The following is a 25,869-nucleotide window of genomic DNA, read 5'->3' as shown; positions in this document are numbered from 1 at the left end:
GTTTACACGCTAATGGGCGCAGTAAAACAATGGGCACGTCCATAGGTTCAAGGACGTTCACGGCGTAAAATTGCTTAGACTTGTTTTAATATCTGGTCATCGGTGTACTGCTACCTGTGAATCGAAACGACAAGTGTAGGCCTATAGCTTTGAAATTTTATGGGAGAGAGACACCACGACTGAGATCGGCAGTAGCACAACAAACTATTCCGAATTGTGCGTCCGTGTTTAATACAGACATCTCTCGTAGGTGATTCTGGTTTCTCAATCGAATCAAAAGTCCAATATTTACAACATTGACATAAAATATGTCTGAAAACTTTTGTTTTATTCAACCAACTGATTCATCTCCTTTGATATCCCCTAAGCTACATGTAAACAGTCCGGAAAGACTGACATCGATGTCTCCCGGGCCCCCATGCAGTATGGCCGTACGTGTCCAAATATTTCAGTGTTATACATTTTCTTGTCCTTCTCTTTCTTTCTGAGCCAGTGTCATTATTGTGAACACGGCTAATAAATAAATAATAATATTTCTTAAACGTTTTGCAAAATATCTCGTCAACCGGGCGCATGGGCAACGTCTTTGTACATTGGTCAAAACTAATGACACTGTAGGTCAGGATATCACATCGATCAAAGTAAGATTGAATAAGGAAGACGAAAATGCTTTCATCGATTGACAAAAATGAGAAGGAACGAGTCAGTAAATATCGAACCATAAAGGGGAGATCGAGACTGCCATCCCCCATGATTAATCAACTGGGAACAAAATGTAGATATTTCAATCGACAGACTTACACAACCAGAGACAGCACTTTATTCAGCTTTAAAATAAGTCACCGCCTTTCCTATAATAATACCCCGTTTGCGTTTCGATCTACTCTGCTCTGTCCCCAATCGGTATGGCCGTCCGGGTTTCGCCTGCCGTCGGCGTACTGACTGATACATGGTTATTTCTTCAGGGATCTTTTCATCGTTTGGCATAAAATACAGCATCTCTTTTGGTGCACAAGGCAAATCAACGTTTAGAAGGAAAGTCACAGGAGGTTAGGATATTATATAGGTGAAATTAGAATGGAATATTGAAGATGAAAAGACTTATCGGTCGACAAAAATTGCCAGAAACCGAGAATTGAGATTGTCTATGATTTATTAATTGGGTACAAAAATATTCGATTGAGTCATTAAAACAGCCAGAAAGAGCAATTTCTTCAGCTTGAAAAAATAAGTCGTCGTCTTACTCTTTCCTTGACACTGTCCCCATTTGCGTTTGAAAATATTACTCTGTTCCCCGGGCTCTGTTCCCAGTCGGTAAGAACGCACGGCGCGGCGGCGGCGGCCGTACTTACTGACATTTTTCCTCAGCAATTTTTTCAGCGTTCGCAAAAGATTTCGCAAACTCGTCCTTTTAGTGCACGGGGCACATCTGTCTATGTGTTTTAGGAACAAGCAACATGTGGTTTAGAACATAATATCTGTCCAATTAGGAAGGGATATTGATTCACACACAGAAAGAGTCTGTAAATTTCAATCGACACGGGATGGTAAGAATTCGGAAAAGACAATAAGAAAGGGAGAAAGTAGGTAATTTATTCTTACTTTCTTCGATATTAAGGTGAGAAAATAGTGACAAAACCAGAGACTAGAGGGTTGGTACTTCACACACGCTGAAACTTCACGCAGATTTCGAAAGAGGGCGACTGAGATCCAGCTCACTATAAATCACTGAGGTTTCATACTCAGCGAAAAATAATCATGTGACCCAATGAAAACCAATCTGAAAGCCGTTTACAAAGCCCTTTGTTGTTCTCATTTCTGCCTTTTTGTCTGACCCGTGGTTCATCGTATTCGTAACGGTGGTTTTCGATGTCTTGAAATATCGTTCATTCACCAACTGAAGGAAGTTTTTGAAGGGTATGTAATTCGGTCGAATTAATAGAGATCGAGAAAGTCCAAATTTTAGTCGGTGGTCGATTTGAAAGGGCCCAAATAAAATTATGTTTGGTGAAAAAACTAGGGTGGTCGAATTAATAGGGTGGTCGAATTGATCGGGTTTTTACGGTAGTACTTCAAACAGATTAACAGTTATCGTGATGTCAACCATAATTTTACATCACAAAGACTGTAATTCTGCCAATTTTTTTTGTTTTTCAGTCATTTTATAAATTTTGCACTGAACAAGATGATTGAACAAATTGCAATGTTTGAATTTGTAAACTCAAAGAATAAAAATCCTTTGGTCACAAATTAAATTATTTTTGAAAAGAAATTTACTCTTAAACACTTTTAGCATATATTCTTTACACGGTCATGTATTTCAAGGAAATATGCCTATTAAAAACAGTAATTTCTTCACTTTCAATTTTTTTTCAATACTATGACAATTATCAGCCATGAGGTTATACAAACACAAGACCAGATAAGCGTTTTTCATCATTTCCACAGGACTCTTTGGAAAATCCATTAAAAAGAGTTAAAAGTGACTGGAAATGATCACTTGGTATACATTTAATTCACAGATGCCAGGTTGTGTATTTCACATGCACTCAGGTCAGTAAGGAAGTGCGTCATTACTATTTTGGACTGTTAATTCTTAATTCTGAATTGTTTAACTTTTTTCCACATTAAACTATCTTTAGGCAGTTTATACTGTAGCTTAGAATCTTTGGGTCCATATCCCACCTCATGCCCCTACATCATCAACTATTTACCAACAACTCCATGCCAACAACCAATTACCTGACCTGGCCACACATTAGAGAAGGTACAGCGTCATTGACGGTATTTTTATTTAGTAGGATACAATCTAGTGATTTCAATGAAACACTGCTTCCATTATTTGCATGGTAACTGTTTATTGCAAGCCGTTGAATTGGTATACTGGTAGATTGATTCTAGTTAATAGTGATGTTTATATTGATGCTAAATATTTTAAACAAAGTCTGTAACATTAAAATGTATTCTTTCATATTATTCTGGTGCAAGTTCTTTCCATTCACTTTGGTTAGGTTGTCACTTTATATTTTTTCATAGTTTTGTTTCACAAGCAGAAATACATTGATAGACTATATGGTGAAAGTAGTGATATTCATTTCAAACTTTGTCTTTGCTTTGCCAGGCTTATGATCAACACATGAATGGAAAAAGACACAAGACAGAAGTCAAGAAACTTGAATTCCAGAAGAAATACCCCATCCTGAATGAGTTACCTGTAAGTTCTGTATGATGGCTGTAGTTTCTCTTTCTGTACAGTAGTCCCGATATCCTGATTGAATTCTAGTCTGGACCAGAATTCACTTGTCAACAGTAACAACTCAGTTGGGTCATGTACAGGCTAAGTTGACAAGCTGAATATTGGATATCTCAACATGCTTCGGGAAGTAGAACAAGAAAATTGTGGTTGACGTTAAAAACAAAAATGGTGAAAAAAATTATCAAAAGTTAGCATTATTAGCCCTTTAACCAAGGCCATGTACTGTTTACTGAATGACAAAAGACTCTCTTTTTGTATCATGTGTGAAATTTGTCCCATGAATACACACAAGGCACACATTCATATCACACAATAAAGCAGAAAAGTAGTGTTGTCCCAGTATTATACAATGCAGCAATTAGACAAAACAAAATTATATTCAATCTGTGGATTTAACACACTGTGTCAGACACATATGTATGAATTAACCCATGCAGTGTTTTCTTTGATCTATCAGACTCTCATTGAGGACAAGCTGAAGTATGTTTTGTGCAGAAAGGAAGAAAGCCTGTATTTCTGTCTGATATGTGAAACCAATCTTCAAGATGAAGGGGTGAGTGAATTATCACGAACCATTATTTTTCACCTTAAGGTAGAATGCGCCTTGGCAACAATATAGGGGCTTTCAAATTTGATAAGTTCAGATCTGGCACTTTTGGGGCTCATTTTAAAGCTCTTGGTGTAAGAAAAGTTTTCAATGTCTTGGGTTTTCAAAAATCAAAAGCTTTATTTTTCTTCGTAGAGTTAACACTAGAATACGCCCATTTTGATTTTCGAATATCGAGAAACCTTAGGTAATTTTGTCTCTCAAATACCAATTTTGCACTGTGATCCCTGATATTTATTCTTGCTTTGGTTAGAGAATTGTCAAAAGTTTTACTGAGGAAAGTTTGAGCAAAAGTTAAAGTCTTAGTTTCACTTTCAAGGCGCATACTACCTTAAACCAGTGTTCAAATCTCCACTTCCTCGACAACCCATCCACTTGTACTATCTGTGTGTAAAACGATAATGTCTCTTAGTGTTCAGATGTTAAAACAAAAAACTTTAAGTTTGCCTACAGCATCACCATAGGGTTGGTGGCCATTTTGAATTTCAAGTATCATCAAATTTTCAATAATTTGTTTACAACTAATCTCTAATACAAAACTTTGCACTGTTACCACCTAATTTTGACTTTGATTAAGAAAACAGGCTTTAGTGTGCTATGGAAAATTTTAGCAAAAGTTTAAAACTTCCCAAGTCGACACTGATATTACCATAAAAACTGCACATCAATATCTTAACAGCATGAACGATGCAACATTCATGAAAGACAATAATGCATTGTTTGTTGAATTTCGATTTCAGCTGTTGGAACCTCATCTACAATCTTCCCGTCACACTGACAAACTGGAAAAACTGAAAAGTATCGGGACGCTGTACTCAGCCAAACAGGAGAATGGTTCAGTTTCTCTTGTAAGTACCAACAATTTGCTGTGAACCAGCTAACTTTTACTTGCAATAGCACCTGAAATGATTTTATAAAATTCACACTCAAAAAATCAAGTATGATGATATGAATACTGTCAAAGTTTAGTAAATCTTGTTGTCCTAAATTAATTTTCCTTTTGAGATTGCTAAAAACAAGAGAATTCTTTGAAGGGGTTTAAATTTGAAAATTTGAATATGTTGCTTTGTAGTGTGCTTGTTTTGTTTTTTAGCTTTATTTTGTTTTAGATGCAGGAACAAATAATGTACAAGTTTACATGAGATAAGATTACGTAGGGAACAATAGTGCATTATCAGTGGTGAACCCCTGCCATAATCATGGTTTGGCCCAAACCTATTGTTATCAATGGTGAGAGTGGACCTTTATACAAAGAATTTGGGGTAAACAGGTTAAGGTCTTAGACATCAATTTTTCCAGCTGGGACTAGAGAATGGAGCATTCCACTGGTCCAGCATACTGGCAAATACTAATGCACTGTGAATATTAAGATAAGTGAATTTGATAGTAGAATTTGATAGCATATGAATAGAGTGCTTGAAAGACATAGTGGTGGCCCTCCCCCTGCAAATCTCTATATCTTCAGAACCCCTACAGACTGAGACCCTAGGAACATTAAATATTGAGTTGAGAAAATCACCTCTGTGGAAAGAATTCTGACAACAAAAAGGGATTATTTATCCTTTTCACACCCATGTTGAGAGGCAGTGTTTCATGTAGCTTACCAGAAATTTATCATGCTTTAAATTTATTTTTCTCACTTACGATTTTCAGCCTGTAGACAACAAAGGGATATTGAAGTGCCTGTTATGTAACATTGAGTGCCAAGGACAAGTAGTAAGTAACACAGCATTTCATATCTGTATTTTTGTCCTGATCTGACCATATCCACATTGAAGAGTAAGACTGAACAGGGGCTCAATCTTACAATTGTAAAAGGGTTGCTTAAAATAAGTAGTAACGTATTGGACATGTTGCAATTTGCTTCAAATGGTTTGAATTGGCACACATGTATTATGTCTCTCTCTCTCTCTCTCTCTCTCTCTCCCTCCAAATCACTTTCTCTCTCTCTCTCTCCAAATACACCTTCACACTTGAACTGACTGTTGCTTCGTGGTTATAGGTGACAATGTCTCTAACACGTTATATTTTATTGTCTGTAGAACTTTGAGATGCATATTAACAGCAAGAAACACAAGGCAAGAGTCGAGGAAGAAGAGGTATGATTTCTTCACAAAAGTATCACAATTGTGAAAACACTGTAAAAAATTCTGTGAGAAATATAACCGTAACATAATCCTTGTAACCCCCTCCCCTTTCCCTCTGTACTTGCATGGGTTCACCCATCTCATGAAAAACTATGGACATGTATCAAAACATGTCAGTGAAAATGTTAACTTTTTAAAATGTATTACGCTCCCCTCTGTAGCTTTCAGCATCAGCATGCATCTTTTATGAAGGCATCTATAAATACATATGACATACCGGTAATTATGTAAGAAATGCAAACTTGCCAGAACTGACTTAGTACATGATTTCAAAGTCCCAGAGGAATGGCATTTATAAACCATTTAATACATTTTCAGTGCCTCCTTTTGTACTAATTGCTTTTCTTAGTGTCTATAGTACCGTATTTATGGCAAGCTCTTAACTAGTAATATCTGTGTTGATCAAAGTCAGTGTGGTCAGTCTGTGCTCTGTAATCTCAGCTTCCCTGTACACTCACAGAAGGCACACACCAGCCAAATTTGGATTGAGAACAAGAAATTCCCTCTGCCAAATTGACCCACAACTGACCAAATAAAGTTCGCTATGATGCAAGAGAAGTTTATATGTATTCAGAACATATACATGTACACCATCTTACATATGATCCAGAGAAATTTCATGTTGTTCTGAATATCAAAATCAATGACTTAAAAAAATGCTGTCAAAGGATACACTATCTATGAACATTTCTTCAGAACACTTTATCCTTGTATAATTGAAGAAAAAATGAAAAATGTTCAGATAAATATGCTCTCTTACATCACCAAATATTTTCGTCAAATTATGGAATTTTATGGAATTGGCTAGTGTCAGCCATAAACCAGTACATGTTATATTTAAAATTTTCCAGTGCCACAGAGAACATTTTGAAAAACTGATGTTTTGATTTACTTTTGAAAGCACACTTATCCTGATCAACAATGTTTGCTTGATATCACAATCGTAATTTCTCATCTTGTGCTTTTAATATAAATATGAAGGGACCTGATATTGCCGGTATACAAGAAGCAGAGACACCCAAGTTGAACCAAAATACTGCAGTTAAAGAAAAAACAGATGTGAATTTGAATCAACTGGTGCAAGCTAAAGAGGAAGTGAGTATACTGTGTGGAAAATGTATATTAATCTACTTGTTAAGGTATTTTGAGTCTCCAACCTGAAAGTCTTACACTCTTGATCAAACTTTCCTCAAGCAAACTATTTTTTCAAAATAAGTTATAATCAGGGAAAAAAAGAATCTTAGATGAAGTCTGATTTGCTTTGTCTTTTTCATATCAATTAACCCTTTGAGTGCCAAAGTCGATTTTTGTGCCTTTATACATTGTAACGCCAACAATTTCTTTCAGATCTAGACAATTTTTTTCAAATTTTTCCCCAAGTTTTGGTCAAAAAGTGCGGCTCATGAAAATTATGTACGTTTGGTCCAAAATCATCGACAAAATTACGGAAAAATTCATAAAAATTAGTAAAATGTTGCCCTGATATTTTTGGAAGAAAAATACAGTGCTGAAAGGGTTTTTCATATCAATTAAAAAGACATGAATGTAGGCGTATTTGTCTATAGCATACTCCTTGCCACTTATTAAGCAATCGCAACCCAATCTGCTCTCTGGTTTCATGCTGAATTATCTACATGTATTTGCCTTGTTTATCATGCAATGGAAGTCAAAACATCAGCAAACTTGCTAGGTAGTTGGCCTGTGAACTGTCCAGATAAGATGAATTTCCCTTTAAGAGACAACAATAAACTCTTCTACGATCAGAACAAAAACAAAGACAGAAAATACACCGGGAAATACATTTAGAACTGAAAGGGCTGCACCAACAAGATGGGTTGTTCTTTTTTATTGTACCAGGAAGTGTCCACTCTTACCGTCTCTGAGAGGTTGGAACAAAAGTACAGTGATACACTCTGCCTGATATGCTCTACAATAATGAATGGACCGGTAAGTGCTACTGTTATATTTTACATCCAATTTTCACACTCAGAGAAACTTAAATAACTGTTATCAATGGTCATGCTGTAAGGAGGTAGCAGCCTCTATAAAATGACTGGGCAATGTGTTTCTGTGAGATGTAGGACTTTGTATATGACTAGGCAATGTCTTTCTGTGAGATCTAGGACTTTGTATATGACTGGGCAATGTGTTTCTGTGAGGTCTAGGACTTTGTATATGACAGGGCAATGTGCTTCTGTGAGATCTAGGACTTTGTATATGACTGGGCAATGTGTTTCTGTGAGACCTAGGACTTTGTATATGACTGGGCAATGTGTTTCTGTGAGATCTAGGACTTTGTATATGACTGGGCAATGTGTTTCTGTGAGACCTAGGACTTTGTATATGACTGGGCAATGTGTTTCTGTGAGATCTAGGACTTTGTATATGACTGGGCAATGTGTTTCTGTGAGATCTAGGACTTTGTATATTACTGGGCAATGTGTTTCTGTGAGATCTAGGACTTTGTATATGACTGGGCAATGTGTTTCTCTGAGATCTAGGACTTTGTAATGTCAGCTTTTCTGAGTTTCTATATCAGGGATTTAGCAAGTCATTTTTGAATTCACAGGTTCATGGGCTAGCTGCTAAATCAAATCATTAGCCCTATTTTCTACTTTTCCACTAGTTAGTTCCAGAGACCAGCTCTGGAACTGTTAGTTTTTGCTCACTTTCCTTCTTTCTTTCCTTCTTTCTTTCTTTCTTTCTTTCTTTCTTTCTTTCTTTCTTTTTCTTTCTTTCTTTCTTTCTTTCTTTCTTTCTTTCTTTCTCTATTTCTGGTATTACTAGTCTATCATAGAACATGCTACATGTATACACAAATTTTACCTTAATTACCCAGAATGCATTGCGGCACGCATATGACGTCATCGCTCAGGTCGGACGGGTTTTACGGGCATTTCTTGTGTGTTTATTTATTTATTTTTTATTCTGCATTGCTCAACTATCATATTGCGTTCAGCTATTAATAATTTTAGCTTTCTTTCGCTTTGTTTTTTGTTGCTTTTTGATTTTATTTTTCTCTAAATACTCGCCGTACGTGGCGCTATACTATTTCGCCCGAATGCTCAATGGCAGATACGATCCGCCATCCACTTCGCTCGCATAGAGAGAGAAAAGTAGGCTTTCCGAAAGTTTACAAGCGTGGCTGTGCACATCGTGTACCTAGGCGAGGTGGATGTGCTCGAAAACGAAGATCATTGCAAAATTTGGATTCAAAATCGGCTGTTTTGGCGGAGAAACTGCCCACCGTATTTCTGAGGAGCCACCAGCGGTTTTTCCAGTCTGCAGGTAGCCCTGCGTACGATGCTGTGTGTTCCGCTACAGCTAATCGCCCCGCTCACCACAGCCCTGCAAAGACCCGTACGTAGGGTTGGTGACTTCAAATCCATTTTGGGACTTGACGTAAAAAGCCAAATTACTGCCGAAATTCAGCGTTCTTGGGCCCAAGTCGTATCCCTGCCTACCTCAGCTACTCGATCGCTTCCAAAAATGCCAGTCTTTTATTCACTTCTCGTAAATAACCGTCGATGTCGGCAACTCTCTCGCTAGCCCTGCGTACGATGCTGTGTGTTAGCTGTAGCGGCCAACACACAGCATCGTACGCAGGGCTATCTGCGATTAACGCCGGTAACACACAGCCCTGCCATGCAGAGCTAGGCAGCATACTTGAACAGATCCGGTCAGCGGGGCGAAAATTATTGCTCTGGTTCGCGAGAATGTCGTCTGATATACATTTCCGTGCGTTGTCACCCCCGTATGTATCTGTTGCGTTTTTACCGTACATGTAGGCATTTGTAATCTGTGTACTGTACTTCCTGGACTGCCTTGCTTTTAGTTGTAATTATGGTGTTTACTGCTATCAGCCCTAACTATAGGTACGTGCTTGAATATTAAAATCCAAAGCACTCTTTCATTCTGCACCTATCTTTGTCACACATTCTCTTGTTTCTTCCGCTGCTCTGGTCTCTGGAACTTCGCTTTTGCTTGCAAATGCTTTCTAGTTGACATTGTAGTTACTGCCTTAGTAATAATAAACAAGTCCATTTGGCAAGTAGAAGTAAAACAACTACTACCCCAGCCACAAAATCTACCAGCCTAGCCATTAGTCTATTGGCTATTGGGCTTTTGCTGGTTGATTTGCTCACCCCTGCATTATGTATATCAGATTTATTAACAATAGTGAAAACCAATGGTCTTGGGATTTGCTTATTCAGCCTGCACTCATAGTAAAGCCATGCTCAGAAAGTGTACCATGTGTTTCAACAGGGTGTCCCTAGTGAACTTTATATTTGCTTCAAAATTGTTGTTGAGGTTGTTATTCTGGTTGCTATGTGTTTCAACAGGCTGATGTCCATATCGCCTCCAAGAAACACATAGAGAATTTGCCGGCGTTGGAGGAGCTGTCCTCCCTAGGAAAAATCATTGAAGACTTCACTGATCTTGTGAAAACAGAAGAAACCATAGCAAGAGCAGTACGTACACACATATAAACCAATCATATAGCATGGTTTTTGAAAGAGCCTTTGAAACAATCATTTTGATTGGTCAGAGCTGTTTGCATCAGCATAATCGTCATTCACAATACTTCATCAGGTTGACTCTAAAATAGATGAACAACATTGCATTTTACAGTACCGCTAGTGATATTGGAAAAAGAATTATTATTACATAATAGTATTCCAGTTGTTCTTTCCGTAAGGGTCCCTGAAACACTGTCCAGCTTTGTGATCCAGATTTTGAAAAAGGCAGAACTCAAACCGTGATGTCATAGCTTTACGTGTGACTTCATGATTTAGTCATTGTAAATTCAGTTGTGCCATAATTCGGTATATTGGCAGAATATTCAAAAAGTACTGCTAATGAACTTGAAACCAATATCACAAAACAATTTCGTGAGTGTTTTCTTGTCCAATTAAATGTGTTCCTTTGTGCAGTTAAAATGTTAGGTGCATAAGATTTGATATACTATTTTGGTTTTCACGACTAGAAAACCACAGTATTGGTTCTGAATGTTTGTGTGATACAAATATTTAGTTATTGTTGAAAACAGATTTTTTCCAGATGAAAATGTATTTTTCCCATATCTTACCAGACACACCATGCCTATTGACTACGGACTAGATAGATCAACATGTCGTAATGGTAGGGAGAAGATAAAAACCCACAGTTACACAGAAAGCTACAGTTGATACTCAAAAAATCAAAATTTGAGATAGGTTTTAATTTCCCATAAATAAGTTATACTTTTAACATACTATAGGAACAGTCAGAGCTAACTCTAAAATCCTCATGACAATACTGTTATAACAGTAGCTTCATTTCAATACTGTACTTTTCCTCTCTGACCATACGGAGGTTTCATGTAATTTGATTTTCCAAACAATTTTAGTAGAATTTCATTTAAAGTTACTCATCCTTTATTTTGCTAAACACAGGCTGCAGTGGAGAAGAAGTTCAAGGCCGTGAACACCACTGGAGGACCCAACCTCCAACGTATGGCGTGCACAGTGTGTGACATCAAATTCATGACAATTACAGTAAGTACAACAAAAGCCCATTGGCACCTCAGTGCTTTTTTCCTACCAAAATTTTAGTGCAACATTTTACCAATTTTTATGAATTTTTCTTTAGTTTTTGGATAACTTTTAGACCAAATAGACAACACATTTTATTGGCTACAGTTTGTTATCAAAATTTTGGCAGAGAGCTGAAAGATATTGACTTCAGTATATTTTATAAAGGTTACAAAAATTGACTTTTACACTCAAAGAGTTAAGGTACTCGTAGTGTGCGGCTTGAAAATGAAAGAATTTAACTTTAGCTCAAATTTTATTCAAGAAAACCTTCAACCATTCATTCTCTTTCAAAATCAAGGATAAAACTTTGGTGTCACCTTTGCAAATTTTGGTATAAGAGAACAAGGTACACAGTACATGTATTTACCAATATTTGAAATTCAAAACAGCCACCTTCCCTGTGGAATCTGTGTGGCAAAAATGGAATTCTGAATTTTCACAAAACTAAGTTGCTGAAAACTTTATTTACTCCAAGATCTTCAAAATGAGCCCCCTCAAGTGGTAGGCAAAGAGAATATTGCATAAGTTTGAGAAACCGAATACAGTATCTGTCCATGAGGCGCATTCTACCCTAAACTAATCAGGCTTTCAAATTATTGTTCTGACTTGCCTCAGGGAACATTGTTTGAATCTTAACAGAAAGTTTCCCGTACCTACTTCACATAGATATCAACAATACCCTGCCTAAACAGAATTGACTGTAAATCTTTTATTTTCAGTAAGGTAGTTAATAGCACCAGATTACAAGAAAATGATTTGGTTATTTACTGGGTCCTGATTTCATTTTAGAATATTGAGCAACACAAGAGGGGAACTAAACATGCCATCATGATGGAAGCCTATGAAATTGTCATGAAGACAAAAGAAGTGATGGAGGCTTTACAATCTACCAGCCTTACATGCCTTGCTGCAGGTATGATGATTCTCTGAACATACACACATCAGAAAGTGTAGTGTTAACAAGGTGTGTTGCAGCTCTGTGTAAAAGCAGCAAAAAGGCCTGTTTGTGATAAATGGCAAAATTGAAGCATACTGAGGCTATGCTGAGCTGTAGTACAATTCTATGTTATCTAGGGGGTACATTTGTATGCATTTACCATAAAAGGTACCCTCAGACAAGTACTAGATTTCACCTTGAGGAGGATGTGGCCTGGTGTTTTCAAGGTGTGCTGTGACACCTCAAAATCAATCAAAACTTAAGTGGCGCTCATGCATTATCGTGCGTTGTGCGAGTGTCAATAAATTCTTGCTGTACCATGTACCATATGCAAATATTTGTAGTTCAGAGGTCAGCTGTTAGCCTATTACCATATATGCTGCTGGTATGTGTTCCTTTCACTTTGTCTATAAACTGGAAATGGTCAGTTTGTAACTCTTCTTGCATGTTTCAAAGTTCTGAGCAATATAACTGATTTCCCAGGTAATGCAGAATTGACATAATTTGTCCTTTCAACTCAGGTCAAAAAACAGCCCCGACAGTGCACACCACTTTTCCAAAACTTCTCTATCCATTAAAAACTATTGTGCAAAGGGCTGTAATTCATATTCATTGTGATGCAGCTGATATATAAGGCATTTTGAAGTTGTTTACTGACTGTCTCTGTCGTAAATTTCTCCACAGGACTACTTGAAAAGACTTGATTTTAAACCAACCAGCAAGAACAACTGGCTTTGTATCATTTGCAAACAAAAGTTCAACTCACTTCAGGTAAATGATCACACTTACCGTTAAACAATCCAAGAATAGAAAAAAAGGGTTTTAGCTTTTATCAGTTTGGACAGACGTACATGCAGATGGTCCATCTGTTCATCCAGAACCAATTCTGGGGACAGATGGTCAGACAGACTGATGGATGGACCTGTTTCCATTTGGTTTTTGTTTGTTTACTTTGTTTGTGTAATTGTCTTGCAAGGAGTGTGTGTTGCAGTCTTCAATTGAAACAGTCTTCAATCCAAGTTCTAGGTCAAAGGTCAATCCAGCCAAATCACGATCACCAGTTTGATTATAGCCTTGTATTTCAGTAGAAGCCAAGTCACATTTGAAACAAATGATGTTCTCCTCTTCACATGCTTGCTATGTGATATTGACACAATACAGTTGCCAAAACATAGAAAGGCAGACAATCTGACAAGTTAGAAATAGCTATCATTAACCCAAACCACTAAACCAAACCATAAGGCACTACTGTAGGTACCAGTGATAAATGCCAGACAATTCTTCACTCTTGCCATGCTATATACCTTTTCTTGATTGAAATATTTATTTTGCACTTTGTGTTTGATAGGAACATGAATCCCACAAGAGCAGTGGAAAACATCAAAAGCGCTTTGTGTGGATGAGAGCCATTGTCAACTCTCTCAAGTTTCTTCATAAAACTCTGGCAAGCAAGGCCAAGCCAAAACCATACCTCTTATCTGTAAGTATTGACTGTAGTTTGCTTGCTATTCAAACCAAGACATTGCATGTAATGTTCATTTCACATCACAACTCTTTGAATTCTTTACAAATCTTTAGACAGTCTTAATGTTTACCTGTGTCAATAAATGCAAACAGAATGCACATTAGTAATGTAATACATACCTACACTTACATGGAAAAGATACATACATACACACAGACACACACAGAAACACACACACACATTCTGCCATGCATATGGTCAGACAGACAGATACAAAGGGGTACCTGGAAACAGACAGTATTCCGGAACACATGTTCCGCATGGCTTTTTCAGTGCATGCAAAACTGTATTGTTCTTAATGATATGATATATGATACAAGATACACTTCATGTCTGCATAAAGAAACCTTGTTTATATAGAATTTAAAACCAGAAATCAAACTCAATAAATGAAGCTGTACAACTTTTTTTTGTTTGAACACAGAGTGAAGGACAGCAAGTTCCAACAGTAGAACCTGCACAGGTAGAGAGAGAGGTGCCAGACTTTGATCTGCAGGTTTGTGATAAAAATTTAGCTCATTAAAATTCATAGAAAAGCTCTAATAGATGCAACAGCTGCTTTTCAGATAATGTAAGAATTATTATGTGTATTGCAGGAATGAAGATGAACGCGCAAAAAATCTTTGTGCTTCAAGTAATCTTCATTCCATAGACATATATTAATTACAATTTATCGATGTCAACACATAATTATTACATGTTAATGTCAATTGCCACGTAATTGTTGTTCATCCTGTTTTGGGAGCTGGCACCCCTAGTGAAATGGAGTTCATTCCAAGATAGGTGCTAGTGATAATTGTATACAGTGCCTATGTGAAGTATCCATGATGTACTAAATTTCATGTTTTCACTACAGATTTCTCATCAGTAGTGTAATTTACATGTGTTTGTAAAGTATTGTCTCATCAGTGTTGTAACTTTTTGTTGCTGTACTGCAGGAAGTGTTGTCATTTTCAATGGAAGAGAGGCTGAAGAAAGTCAACCATTTGCAGTTCTGTCTCATCTGCTGTGTGCCATTGACAGACCCTGTGAGTACAAGTCACAAACTGTCTTATCTCGTGCAGTGTTTCTTGTCACAGATAAGCTGCAGTGTTGCATTCTTCAATCGGCCATTTTCATGACTCCTATGTGGCCTTCCATGCTCATATTTTCATCAGTGATAACAGTACATGTATGTATCTAATGGTTCACTTGTACATGTACGTTGTAAAACACCACCGTGTTCGCTGATTTCTTTACTGAGTGGAACAAGACAAGTTGTTTCATAGAACAAAAAGACAAGCATATAAATAAATAAATAAATCAATAAATAAACAAAAGCAACTTTTTTCCATGAATCTGTAACTTTTAATATCAAATTTTGAGATTTTGCTGTCAAAGAATTAGTCAACATTAACTTCATAAAATTCTACATGAGTAATCATTGTATAGCATTAGATGACCCATAGTATACAGCGTAGCATGAATGACGGCAATATCTGTTGTGTTGTTTGTTGCAGATTGACTATCACAACAAGAAGAAGATGCACACAGGTTTGTGGACGGTACTGGACAACCTGAACATGTTGTGCCAGATAATTGAGGACCTGTGTAATCCATTGGAGAAAAACAATGCCTTGACCAAAGCTGTAAGTATCATAGTCAACAATGTTCAAACAATTCAGTTTCTCATCAGGAGAGGATGATCAGTTAGCGACACTAGTATCTGATTAAACCAATTAAAGTAGATCATGCCTTGCAATTGAAAGTCTTAAACTTTTGCTCAAAATGTCAACAACAGAATCATAAACCTTTCCCATTTAACATCAAGAATAACTATAAGGGTTAACCATGCAAATTTGGTACTAGTAAAAGAAACTAGTAGCTAATGATATTTGAAAGTCAAAATGGCCACCATTCTTGTGGTAACTCTATAGAGAAATTTAAAGTTTTCAATTTTCACTGAAGTAAGCTGGTTTTATTACTCAAAAATGAGCCCCCACAACTTGTAGACCAATAATTTATTGTAAAAGTTTTAGATTCCAAATGTCTGTCCCCAAGGTGCATTCTACCTTAAGTAATAGGGATGAGTCACTATTACATCAAAGTTCAATTATTGATATGCAAAATTTGATGAGATTTTCATGAAATTTGGCCCTGAGGAATTATGACTTTTGTACTTTGTTATGATAGATGTAATCATTGAAATCGAGCAAGGTACAAGAAACAATCTGGACTTTGGCAATAATTCCCAAATTTACTTATGTAAATCTAACCAGCTAATTTACAGCTTGTCAGATTGTGGGTTCATTAAAGTCTAGAGCGTACTTTATTATTTTTCATTAACATGGCTTGTATAGCACTGATGAAATTTCCAAGGAACACACAGATGTATATTAATACACTGTTATTAAACTCAACTCTTCATGGTCTAGTTTGACCCAGATACTGTGAATGTATCTACCACATTTTTGCTCATAACACAGAAAAACATGATCATACTTATTTCCTTGTCCTGTGTGCTTTCATTTAAACAGAGGAAATGTGAAGCAGTTCTAGTCAGAGGTGTGATGACACTACTGGAGAATGTGCTCTCTGTAATGTCACCTGTACTGGATTCAAAGTATGTATGAATACTAATAATTCTTATTCTCTCTTTATATTGCATATCAAAGTGTGTTTAAATAGCCCTCAAGCGGATTTACCCATACCAATACATGTTACTTTGCTGTAACCATGTAACTTCAAGCCTTATGTCCATTGGCCAACATCCACCGACAGCCATACAGTCATCTTTCTAACTGTTGAATATGACCAGCCACATCTGTGAAAACTAAAATCTACAGCAAAAGTAATAATAGCTCACACAGTTGGCAGATGAAGCAACAATATATCGGCAACGGAATGCAAAGTACAACCTTTACATCATTCAAACAACATCACTACTTGTGTCAAAGGTTACTGTCATTGCGCAATGTACCCCAGGGTGTGATTGATATAATGTAAAATCAATGTTGATGCAACAAAGTCATCCAACTAGAGTATGTTAAAAATTGTTCAGGATATATCATGATGATGATAAGAGTACCAGCAATTTGAATCGAAATGTCCAGTCTCAATGTAGGGTTCAAGGGCTCAGCGGTATCATGATATTACAGTATTAGGGTCAGAAATACCAGTATATGATTCAGAAGCAACATTTTGGCATCAGAATGCAAAGTACAACATCATTCCAAACAGCCATCAATACTTGAGTCAAAGGTTACCCTCCGTGCACAATGCACCGTGGGATAGAATTAATATAATGTAACATCAACGTTTATACGACAAAGTCATGCAACTAGATAAACATCTGTTCTGTATTCCTTGCTATAGCATGTGATGAACCATGCATCTGGATTGAAGCATCTTGTCTTACAACATGGACATCAAGTTGTTGTATCAGCCATGAAAGCTGTAGAAAGCAAAGATTTGGACCTCTTGAGGGACTTACTGAAGGTAAACAATATTATCATCCATGAATATGATTTCCTGATGTATATGAGGGAGGGAGGGACAGAGGGAGAGAGAATGATGTTAGGGGAGAGAGAGAGAGAGACAGACAGAGACAGAGAGAGAGAGAGAGAGAGAGAGAGAGAGAGTGCGAGCGAGCAAGAGCGCACATGAACGGGGGGGGGGGGGGGGAGTGAACGGGGTCGTAAAGGAAGAGACGAAAAAGGAGGTTAGGGAGAGGGCCCAGTTTACCAACTAGGAAGATCTTACAATAAGTGCTTCCACGTTCCTCTGATCCAAGAGTGTTTATTTTGACGTAACAACATGTTATGTATTACCATAGACCCTGGAATGAGAGTAAGGGATAACTGCAACAAACATCAAAGGGAAATCAACAACTTGTGACATGCGACATCTGCTGGAATTTTGGGTCAGGATAATCTTTTTGTTTTTGCACTTGACCTGGGGCTCATAAAAAATCACCCCACAGTGTACAAAGGTACAGAAGTTTTGGTAATGATTTCATCATGTATATGCATAGGACTAGGAGTACCAAATTTAACTTGAAAATGCACAATTGTTTGAGTACTTTCTTTATTTTCCTACAGCAATGCCAAGAAAAGATGAATGTTCAGCAAGTTTCTGAAAATGAATGGACTTGTAACATGTGTGATCTTGACCTTGAGACGCAAGAGGTATGTCAACCTGTACTGCAACGCAATGTGCCCTTTAAGGGCAAGTGAAAAAAAAATTGAGTCAAATTGAAGAAAACTTGACTTGCTGCGCATGACTTTATACATGCATGGCACAATATGATATAAGCAAGTCAGTAGTTGTAAGTATAGCGCCCTCTATCGCCATATGCCTTCCTCTATTCCTCCTACTCTTGTGTGAGTCAGCCAGAAGACAACAAAAACATTAATGGCTACGTCCTTCTCCTTCAATTGAACAGCAAGACAAGTTATTATCGGCATGTACCATAAAACCCTATCAATTCAATTAGAAAAAAATAATTACGATTTTAAATAGTTGAATTATTAGTTAACAAAGCCAAACAAATTTTAATGGTCAAATTATCAGGGATTTCAACTTTTTTTAACAGTTCATAAGTGATATGCATTCCATCTTAGATGATTGAAACATATAAAGGTGACTTTCCTGAAGTCTTGACTTCGACATTTTGCGCTGTATATTGTATTGTTCTGTATATTTTATCGAAAGTAAAATGTTCAAAACCGTTGTCATGATTTGTTGGTCAAATTAATAGAGATTGAGAATGTCCCAGTTTCCATAATTGTTAAACTAATAAGGGTAAAACAAAATTGCCTTTAAGGAAAAAATGGATGATCAAATTAATAGAGTGGTAAAATTAATTTGGTTTTTACGGCAGGAGAGTCACTGCCTAAACTTATAGAATGATGTATTTAATAGATATTTTTCTGACCAAAAAACTACAAAGAAACACTGTATCGTAATAAATTATGAATCTGCTGAGTATTTCTTTTCATTGGCAGGCTCAAATTTCTTGTAATTTCAATGCATCAGATGAGTTTGCCCTGCGTCATTACGGGTCAAATCAGCTTAGCAGGCACACCTGTGCAATTTAACAGTTGCTATAATTCCCAACATCTTTTTAAGTTTCACATGTTTGTACAATATATATGTATGTCTTGCATTTGAAAAAATACACACACACTCACTAAAGAGAGCTTATATGGTAATTAAATCCTCTTGTCTTCATAGGTTTACCAAGAGCATCTCAGAAGTAGCAGACACATCACCAAGTTCATATGTGCCAGATCTCTGTGTGAGTCAGTGCAGCGTCTGTACAATGTCAAGGCCGTCACTTTCAACGTAAGTCCAGCCAAGCCAGCAGCACAGAAGAGGAAACAAAACAGAGATGCCTCCCCTCAGAAAAAGAGGGGCGGGAAGAGAGACACCACACCACCCAGGAGGAGAGAGGACAGGAAAGATGCTGCGTCGTCAAGGAGGAGAACAGAGAGCAGAGATGCCCGGCAACCGGGTAAGAAGGGAGAGAAGGAAGAAAGCGCTGCGGAGAAAGCAAAGAGAGTTAAAGAGAAGTTTGATGCTCTGATGAAGGAGAAGAGCAGAAGCAGACACACGTCTCGGGATAGCTCCTCCAGTGGCAGAGATTCATCGGGAAAGAGGTCAGATGGAAGATCAAACAGACGAGAGAGCACTTCCAGCAGGGATCAAAAGTCACACAAAGATGGAGCGAGAGAGGTCAAAGGTGAAGCAAAAGAGGTCAAAGGTAATGTAGAACGCAGAGAAGGTGCAAGCGTCCAGAGGTCATCACAGAGGAGAAATTCCCATGGCCAAGCAAAAGATGACGTTGCAACATCAGAGAAAGTTAAAAGCAGGGAAGATAGGAGGAATCAGCCTACAAGTGCAAAGGTTGAAGGTGAAAGGTCGTCAGCTGCTGCAAAGAAGGATACCAATAAAGGAGACAGAGAGGGTGCCAAAGCTACTGTCGTGAAAAAGGGTGACGACAACGTGAAAGCAAAGCAACAGAAGACAGAGAATGTTAGACAAGAAAAATCACCAAGCGATTCAAATTCAGGCCAGGCAGTTGCCAAGACAGTGGCTTCAAAAGAAAATGTGAAGAAAGATAGAAAAGATGAGGATGGGCAGAAACCCAAACAGAAAGCATTGAAGGCCACGGATACAGCAAGAAATGAATGTAAAGATGGAAAAGATCATGACAAGGTGAAAGCCAAGTCATCAACAGACAAGAGCACGGCTGATCCATCAACAGTCAAACCAGGTCACGATAACAAAGACAAGACTACAAGGAGCAGAGGAGACAGTGAATCTGCCAGCAGCAAACCAACTGAAGACACAGAAAAGGATGGTGAGAAAGCTAACGATGATGAGAGCGTAGACCACTTTGCAGCAGACATGCTGGGAGATGATTTTATCATCATGGATGAATTGGAGCAAGAGGAGTATGACATGGATGATGATAATGATGAAACACTTCTTGATGTTACTCAGATTACTGAAGGTGACTCGGATGAAGATGCACACCTACGAGAAGAAGAGGAAAGATTATCTGCTGCTGTGGACGTAAGCCTGCTGACAGGTTACTCTGAAAATATACAATATGGTAATTTACAGTACATAATGTTTAACCAATAATCTACCCCCTCCTGGCCCATAATGGACAAAAGCAAACCTAGCAAGACATAATAGATAGGAAAAGCCGACTGCATTAAGGCCAGGGCTGGGTATAAATAGCAAGCTGCTCCTGTTGGAGTTAGTATATGCAAAACGTGGCTTAGGTGGCGTCACGCTTGATGGCTCCGTAAAAACCATGCCAAGATGGTCACAGGCGAAGAAACTTAGGCGTCCATGCACATGTACCTAACTATGAATGTCTAGTGATTGAATATATAGATAGTTTTTTTTGATTTGAGCATAAATAAAGCTGATTTTGGTCGATGAATGTATTTCTCTTTGTCTTCAACTTGCGTGGCAAGCGGCCACAACAAAGGTCTGTAAGCTGTCAATCAAAAAAGGACGCGATACAGGTGTGAATCGGTAAACGTTTGCGATGTCAACATGTTAGATACGCACAGGCACGTAATTAGATGGGGCGACCGCAGTTCAGAGCCGCATGCACAGGCACTCTTTAGCTAGGTAGTCTGCTAAATAGATCGACTTCCAGCTCGATCTATCGATCCCGTAGTCGATATGCCCACGTATTAAAAAACCCATTTAGGTTGCAGTGCCGGCATGTCGACAACGGGATCGATAGATCGAGCCGAAAAGCGAGCAGACAACCCAGCTCGAGCCCCTGTGACTGCTAGTATGCCACCCAAGCCATAGCGCGTTCTCGCGTAGACGTCGTACACGCCGCAATTTCCGATCGTTTCTTCCACAGAACTAGTCATTTAAAGTTCAGATTCAAGCTCTTTTAGATTTTTCTGCCGTGAAAAGTATTATTAGGCCTATTATCGTCTTGCCGTTTTTAAAACATTTTTGATGACCTAAACGACATCGTGTGTTGTTCAATTGCCATGGAATCCGATGTCAAGCAAAGACGGTGACGTTTTTTAAGTTGAATAAAATTTCCTTCCTGGTTGCGTCAGTCAATTAATAGAAATACTCTTGTTCACAACGCCCGGGACAAGTGAAATTTACGTTCGGGCAAGTCAAAAATAAAATCTGGTCGCCCGCCGGACAAGTTGTTTACACAACTTTTGGCGCAATCAACGGGAACCTAAGTTGCGGTTTGTGCACGTGTCGCCCAATCTGCGTTGTCGTAATTCACACAAACTAAATGTCAATCACTGACTTTTTTAGATACAATTGTGATGTTCTTCTGAGATTCACTTGCCGACCGTGCAGTACTTCAAAATCATTTATGCGGCCTCGCGAGGTAGGCGAACATTGTTGGCAGATAGTTTGTGGAGTGATCGCTGTAAATATGAGTATTTTACGGCAATATTTGCACTAACGCAAACAAGGCATTGTGCATTTTTGCAAGCCAGAGCGTTATTTCTGCTTGCAGACCTACGCACAAAATTAAGTCAGCAAAGCTGTTACCGTAAAGAGGCATGTGGTTTACGACGATGGGCATCGTGTAACTCTGAGAAACGACGTTGTGATGATTTACGACGGTGCCACGAGGGCCAGCGTGAGTGGGATCGTCTGAGAACAGAGAATCGACGACTCGATGTGATGATCAGGACGATGTTTCTGACAAAAGATCTAAACATAAGCGTTATGATGAGGAAAAACGCCGTAGATGTTATCTCCCGAAATGGAAATATAACGGTTCCAAAATGTTCTGTTCATCGTGTCTCAAATACCCCACCATTGCCAAACCACTGGGAAAGCGAAATGCTTTTCTTGACGGATGCGGCATGTTTCGCGTTGAATCGATAAGGTCTCACGAGTAATAGTCAACCGCATTTGGACTGTTTGGTGCATCACAAATGAGATCGTGACGAGGAAATGATTGTGGAAATTTTGTGGGTCCCGCTGAGCCCGATACGGTTTCACTTGCCAACACCCTGATCGCATGCACTCGCAATGCGTAAACCGAATGACGACGACCAGCGACAGAAACTGACCAATCTTTTTACGACGGCATTTATGCTTGCCAAACACGGGAAGCCAATGTATGATATGTACCGTCATTGATGTTAGACCTGCCTACAGGTCTGTGTGTTCCCGGCGTTATACAGCCTCTTGTGGTGGGGGACGTATAACGCCGGGAACACACAGACAGTACGCAGGGCTACTTCAATGTGAACTTTTGAGAAAAATCCGCGTCAACATCGGCGAAAATTACTAAAATAAGAAAGCCCTGAAAGCCGCTACGGAATTCGCCGCAAGTATTTTGGTCCTGATTATTACAAATGGAGGACAAGTAAAATTTTTGTGAGGACAAGTGAAATTGAAAATCCACTTGTCCCACGGACGAGTGAACTGAAAAAAAAAATTGTCAAGCCCTAGTAATAACGTCGTTAGTTGCAGCGGCGTGGTGCTGTACTTTTGTCAATTTACAGTTGAAGCACACCTGTTATTGCTACAAGCACCGCGGGCTTCACGAAACGTTGTTTCTCAGTGTACTGGTCTCGCCGTTATATTCAGTTACGTATAATCTGTTGTTTGCATGTCAACACATTGGCCTGTTTACAACCTCCTGTGCACACTAATCGTGACCGTAATTTGCAAAGACATAATCATTCAATCCCGCCCGTGAATGTCAAAGGTGAACGGCATTAACTTGATCCCGGGTATCAAGTCCCTGGCCTTTAAGCAGAACAAAGTTTGCTGAAGTCAATTACGGGCCAGGAGGGGTTACATTACTGCTATAATTATTTTATATTCTGCCTTAATTTACTTAAGGTAGTAAGCGCCTCACAAGTGAAAGACTTAAACTTTTGCTCAAACTTTCCCCAATGAAACTTTCAACTATATTCTTACCAAATCAAGAATAAAAATCAGGTCACCGTGCAAAGTTTGGTACCAGAGAAACAAATTACCTTTCATTTACAGATTTTCGAAACTCAAAATGGCCACCATCCTTGTGTTTACTCTGTGGGGGAAAAATAAAATTTTCGAAAAACTATGACATTGAAAAATTTACATACAGGTTAAAATGAGCCCCCAAAGTGGTAAATCAGAAAAGAATTGTAAAAATTTGAGAGTCTGAAGTCTGTCCTCTACGTTATATCATTAGTGGGCCATCCTGATTTCATATACAGAATTATTGAATGTGCCTGCCTTTTTCTCTTCAGGTAAAACATATATCAAGCCAGGACACTACTGTCTTATGTGTGAGAAGTTTATCCAAGATCCCAAAGTTTCATTGGAGGAACACTGCAAGACGCAACTGCACCGCCAGCGAGTTGAGGTGAGTGTGAATCAAATGGCATGCAGCTGTCAAAGCCTTGTGACCTTGACCCAACCTTGACTTTGTCTAAATTAAAGCACCGTTAAAATTTATTCCAAATACCATCAACTATTTCATTCCAAATCAAGAAGATGAGAGTCTAGAATTGTTATTACAACAATACTTAATTGTGTGCATTCTTTTTTTACACAGAAGCAGGCCAAAGATCTGGAGCTGATTGAAGAAGCCATAGAGAAAGAATGACAAGTCAAAGAAAAAAACACCACCTAAAAGATGAAGATCCAGAATGAGCCGTAGCAGCAAACAATATCAAAATTTATATCAAGCAGCAAAATTGAAAAAATATTAATGCCAAGTTGTTGTGAATATTTTGACTCTCAAAGAGCACAAACTGGTATTCAACTCCTTATGTACCCAGAGCTACTTAGATTTATAACAAATCATATTTGTATTCCATCCCATTCTTGCCTTACTAATATTATTACTTCCATGGTGAGGATACCCTGGAAGTCTTAATGTTACAGAATTTCTATTGATATTCTGTATTTTGTTCAGCATCATTGCATGGGATGTAATCTTTCCTACAAATGACCAACAGCTGAATCTATCACAGTTTGCTGCATAGGTGGCATGAATGTTTTGAAGTTTACTTGAAATTGTCACAAGTGACTTCAGATTGAGACTGGAAGCAACCATAAAAAATTCTTCTCTGCGGGGCTTCTGTTTATTGTGCATTGACATTTGGGGATCAAATTTAAAGGGCCAACAACTCGAACTTTTGACTATTTTTTTCACCATTTGTGTTTTTGAATGTCAACCATTATTTCTTGTTCTACTCCCCAAAGCATGTTGAGATACACAGTATTCAGCTTGTCAACTCAGCCTGTACATGTGTAAACTGCGTTGTTATTGTTGACATGTGAATTCTGATCCAGGCTAGAATTCAAATGTACAAGAACATAGCATTTTGCACATATAGACACCATGCTAACAAACTAAATAGTTGGTGTTTCAACATATTTTGGGGGTAGAACAAGAACTGTGGCTGACATTTGAAAAACAAAAATAGTGAGGAAACAATCATCAAAAGTTTCCTGGCCCTTTAAGGTAGTATATCACATGAACATTCACCATGTACAGGACTGGTATAGCACTGAGAGTACACAAATTCAACAACTGCAACTGAGTCTGTGTGTATTCAGTTTAAAATCTGTATTTACTTTGACCTTGGAGTATCATGTGATTATATTGCAACCAACACAAACAACAGCTTAAATGCCAATGGGAAACACCAAAACATTATCACTGACTGTGTTCAGGAACTCCCTCTAAGTGTAGAGACCTATTGTTTTACTGTGCCTGCCAGTCACTGCCCTGCTGAAAGTAACTGATAATTATTACAACTTCTGGTTAACACTGAAACATCTCAGTCATCTATATAGCAAGCTAGAATAATTATATTACTCTGCGAATTTCTTTCATTTCATTGCTTTCATGATAACAGGCTCAAGAGAAATATTGAATAAAAAATTTATTATTGATTGATCAAGAGAGATCACGTGCTGATCAAATGTGTCTAGTTGAGATCCTTGATGAATAAAATGAAATCAAAACTTTTACTAGAGAAATTTTTCAATGCCATGTGTTGTTACCTTCACACACCCATAGATATCAGAATGCTAAAATAAGTAAATAGAAGACAAACTTTGGTCTTGTTTATTGTTCATGTTTAATTATTTCACTGATAAGCAGAAGTTCAACTTTGCAAATGTGCTCAAATTCTCCTATATTCAAATTCAGGAACTGAGAAAAGTTTTATTCTATTCAAAGATGAATTTAAGAGGAATTTGACAAGCGAGGCATTGCAACTGCAGGTACCGGTAGATTACAAGCTCCAACAGTTATAATTCTTGATTTGTTTCCATTACTTTTGAGTTTTCATCTTTTTACATAATACATTTT

At 38.0% G+C, this 25,869-nt stretch overlaps 2 protein-coding genes across 2 annotated transcripts in view; both read left to right on the top strand.

Moving 5' to 3' along the window:
- LOC139114838 (uncharacterized) overlaps positions 1-15,076 on the top strand; it is a 31,016-nt gene extending 15,940 nt beyond the window's left edge. Inside the window, exons 4-17 of the mRNA XM_070676788.1 lie at positions 3,122-3,214; positions 3,714-3,809; positions 4,604-4,711; positions 5,517-5,579; positions 5,906-5,962; positions 6,992-7,105; positions 7,868-7,957; positions 10,354-10,482; positions 11,446-11,547; positions 12,376-12,499; positions 13,208-13,294; positions 13,872-14,003; positions 14,473-14,544; positions 14,987-15,076. Of these exons, the coding sequence (XP_070532889.1) occupies positions 3,122-3,214; positions 3,714-3,809; positions 4,604-4,711; positions 5,517-5,579; positions 5,906-5,962; positions 6,992-7,105; positions 7,868-7,957; positions 10,354-10,482; positions 11,446-11,547; positions 12,376-12,499; positions 13,208-13,227 (996 nt within the window). The 3' untranslated portion in view covers positions 13,228-13,294; positions 13,872-14,003; positions 14,473-14,544; positions 14,987-15,076. The remainder of the gene's footprint in view (positions 1-3,121; positions 3,215-3,713; positions 3,810-4,603; positions 4,712-5,516; positions 5,580-5,905; positions 5,963-6,991; positions 7,106-7,867; positions 7,958-10,353; positions 10,483-11,445; positions 11,548-12,375; positions 12,500-13,207; positions 13,295-13,871; positions 14,004-14,472; positions 14,545-14,986) is intronic.
- Positions 15,077-15,575: 499 nt separating this feature from the next.
- Positions 15,576-24,658, top strand: LOC139114845 (cylicin-2-like). Its single transcript, XM_070676793.1, has 7 exons — positions 15,576-15,676; positions 16,565-16,650; positions 17,403-17,525; positions 18,128-18,214; positions 19,263-20,646; positions 23,792-23,907; positions 24,100-24,658. The coding sequence occupies exons 3-7, from the start codon at positions 17,409-17,411 to the stop codon at positions 24,148-24,150; spliced, it is 1,755 nt and encodes a 584-aa protein (XP_070532894.1). The 5' UTR covers positions 15,576-15,676; positions 16,565-16,650; positions 17,403-17,408; the 3' UTR covers positions 24,151-24,658.
- Positions 24,659-25,869: the final 1,211 nt, after the last annotated feature.

This window comes from Ptychodera flava, chromosome 2, assembly GCF_041260155.1.
Source record: "Ptychodera flava strain L36383 chromosome 2, AS_Pfla_20210202, whole genome shotgun sequence".
Lineage (NCBI taxonomy): Eukaryota > Metazoa > Hemichordata > Enteropneusta > Ptychoderidae > Ptychodera > Ptychodera flava.
Note: the sequence above shows the minus strand (reverse complement) of the source record. Positions and strands in the feature narration are given on the sequence as shown.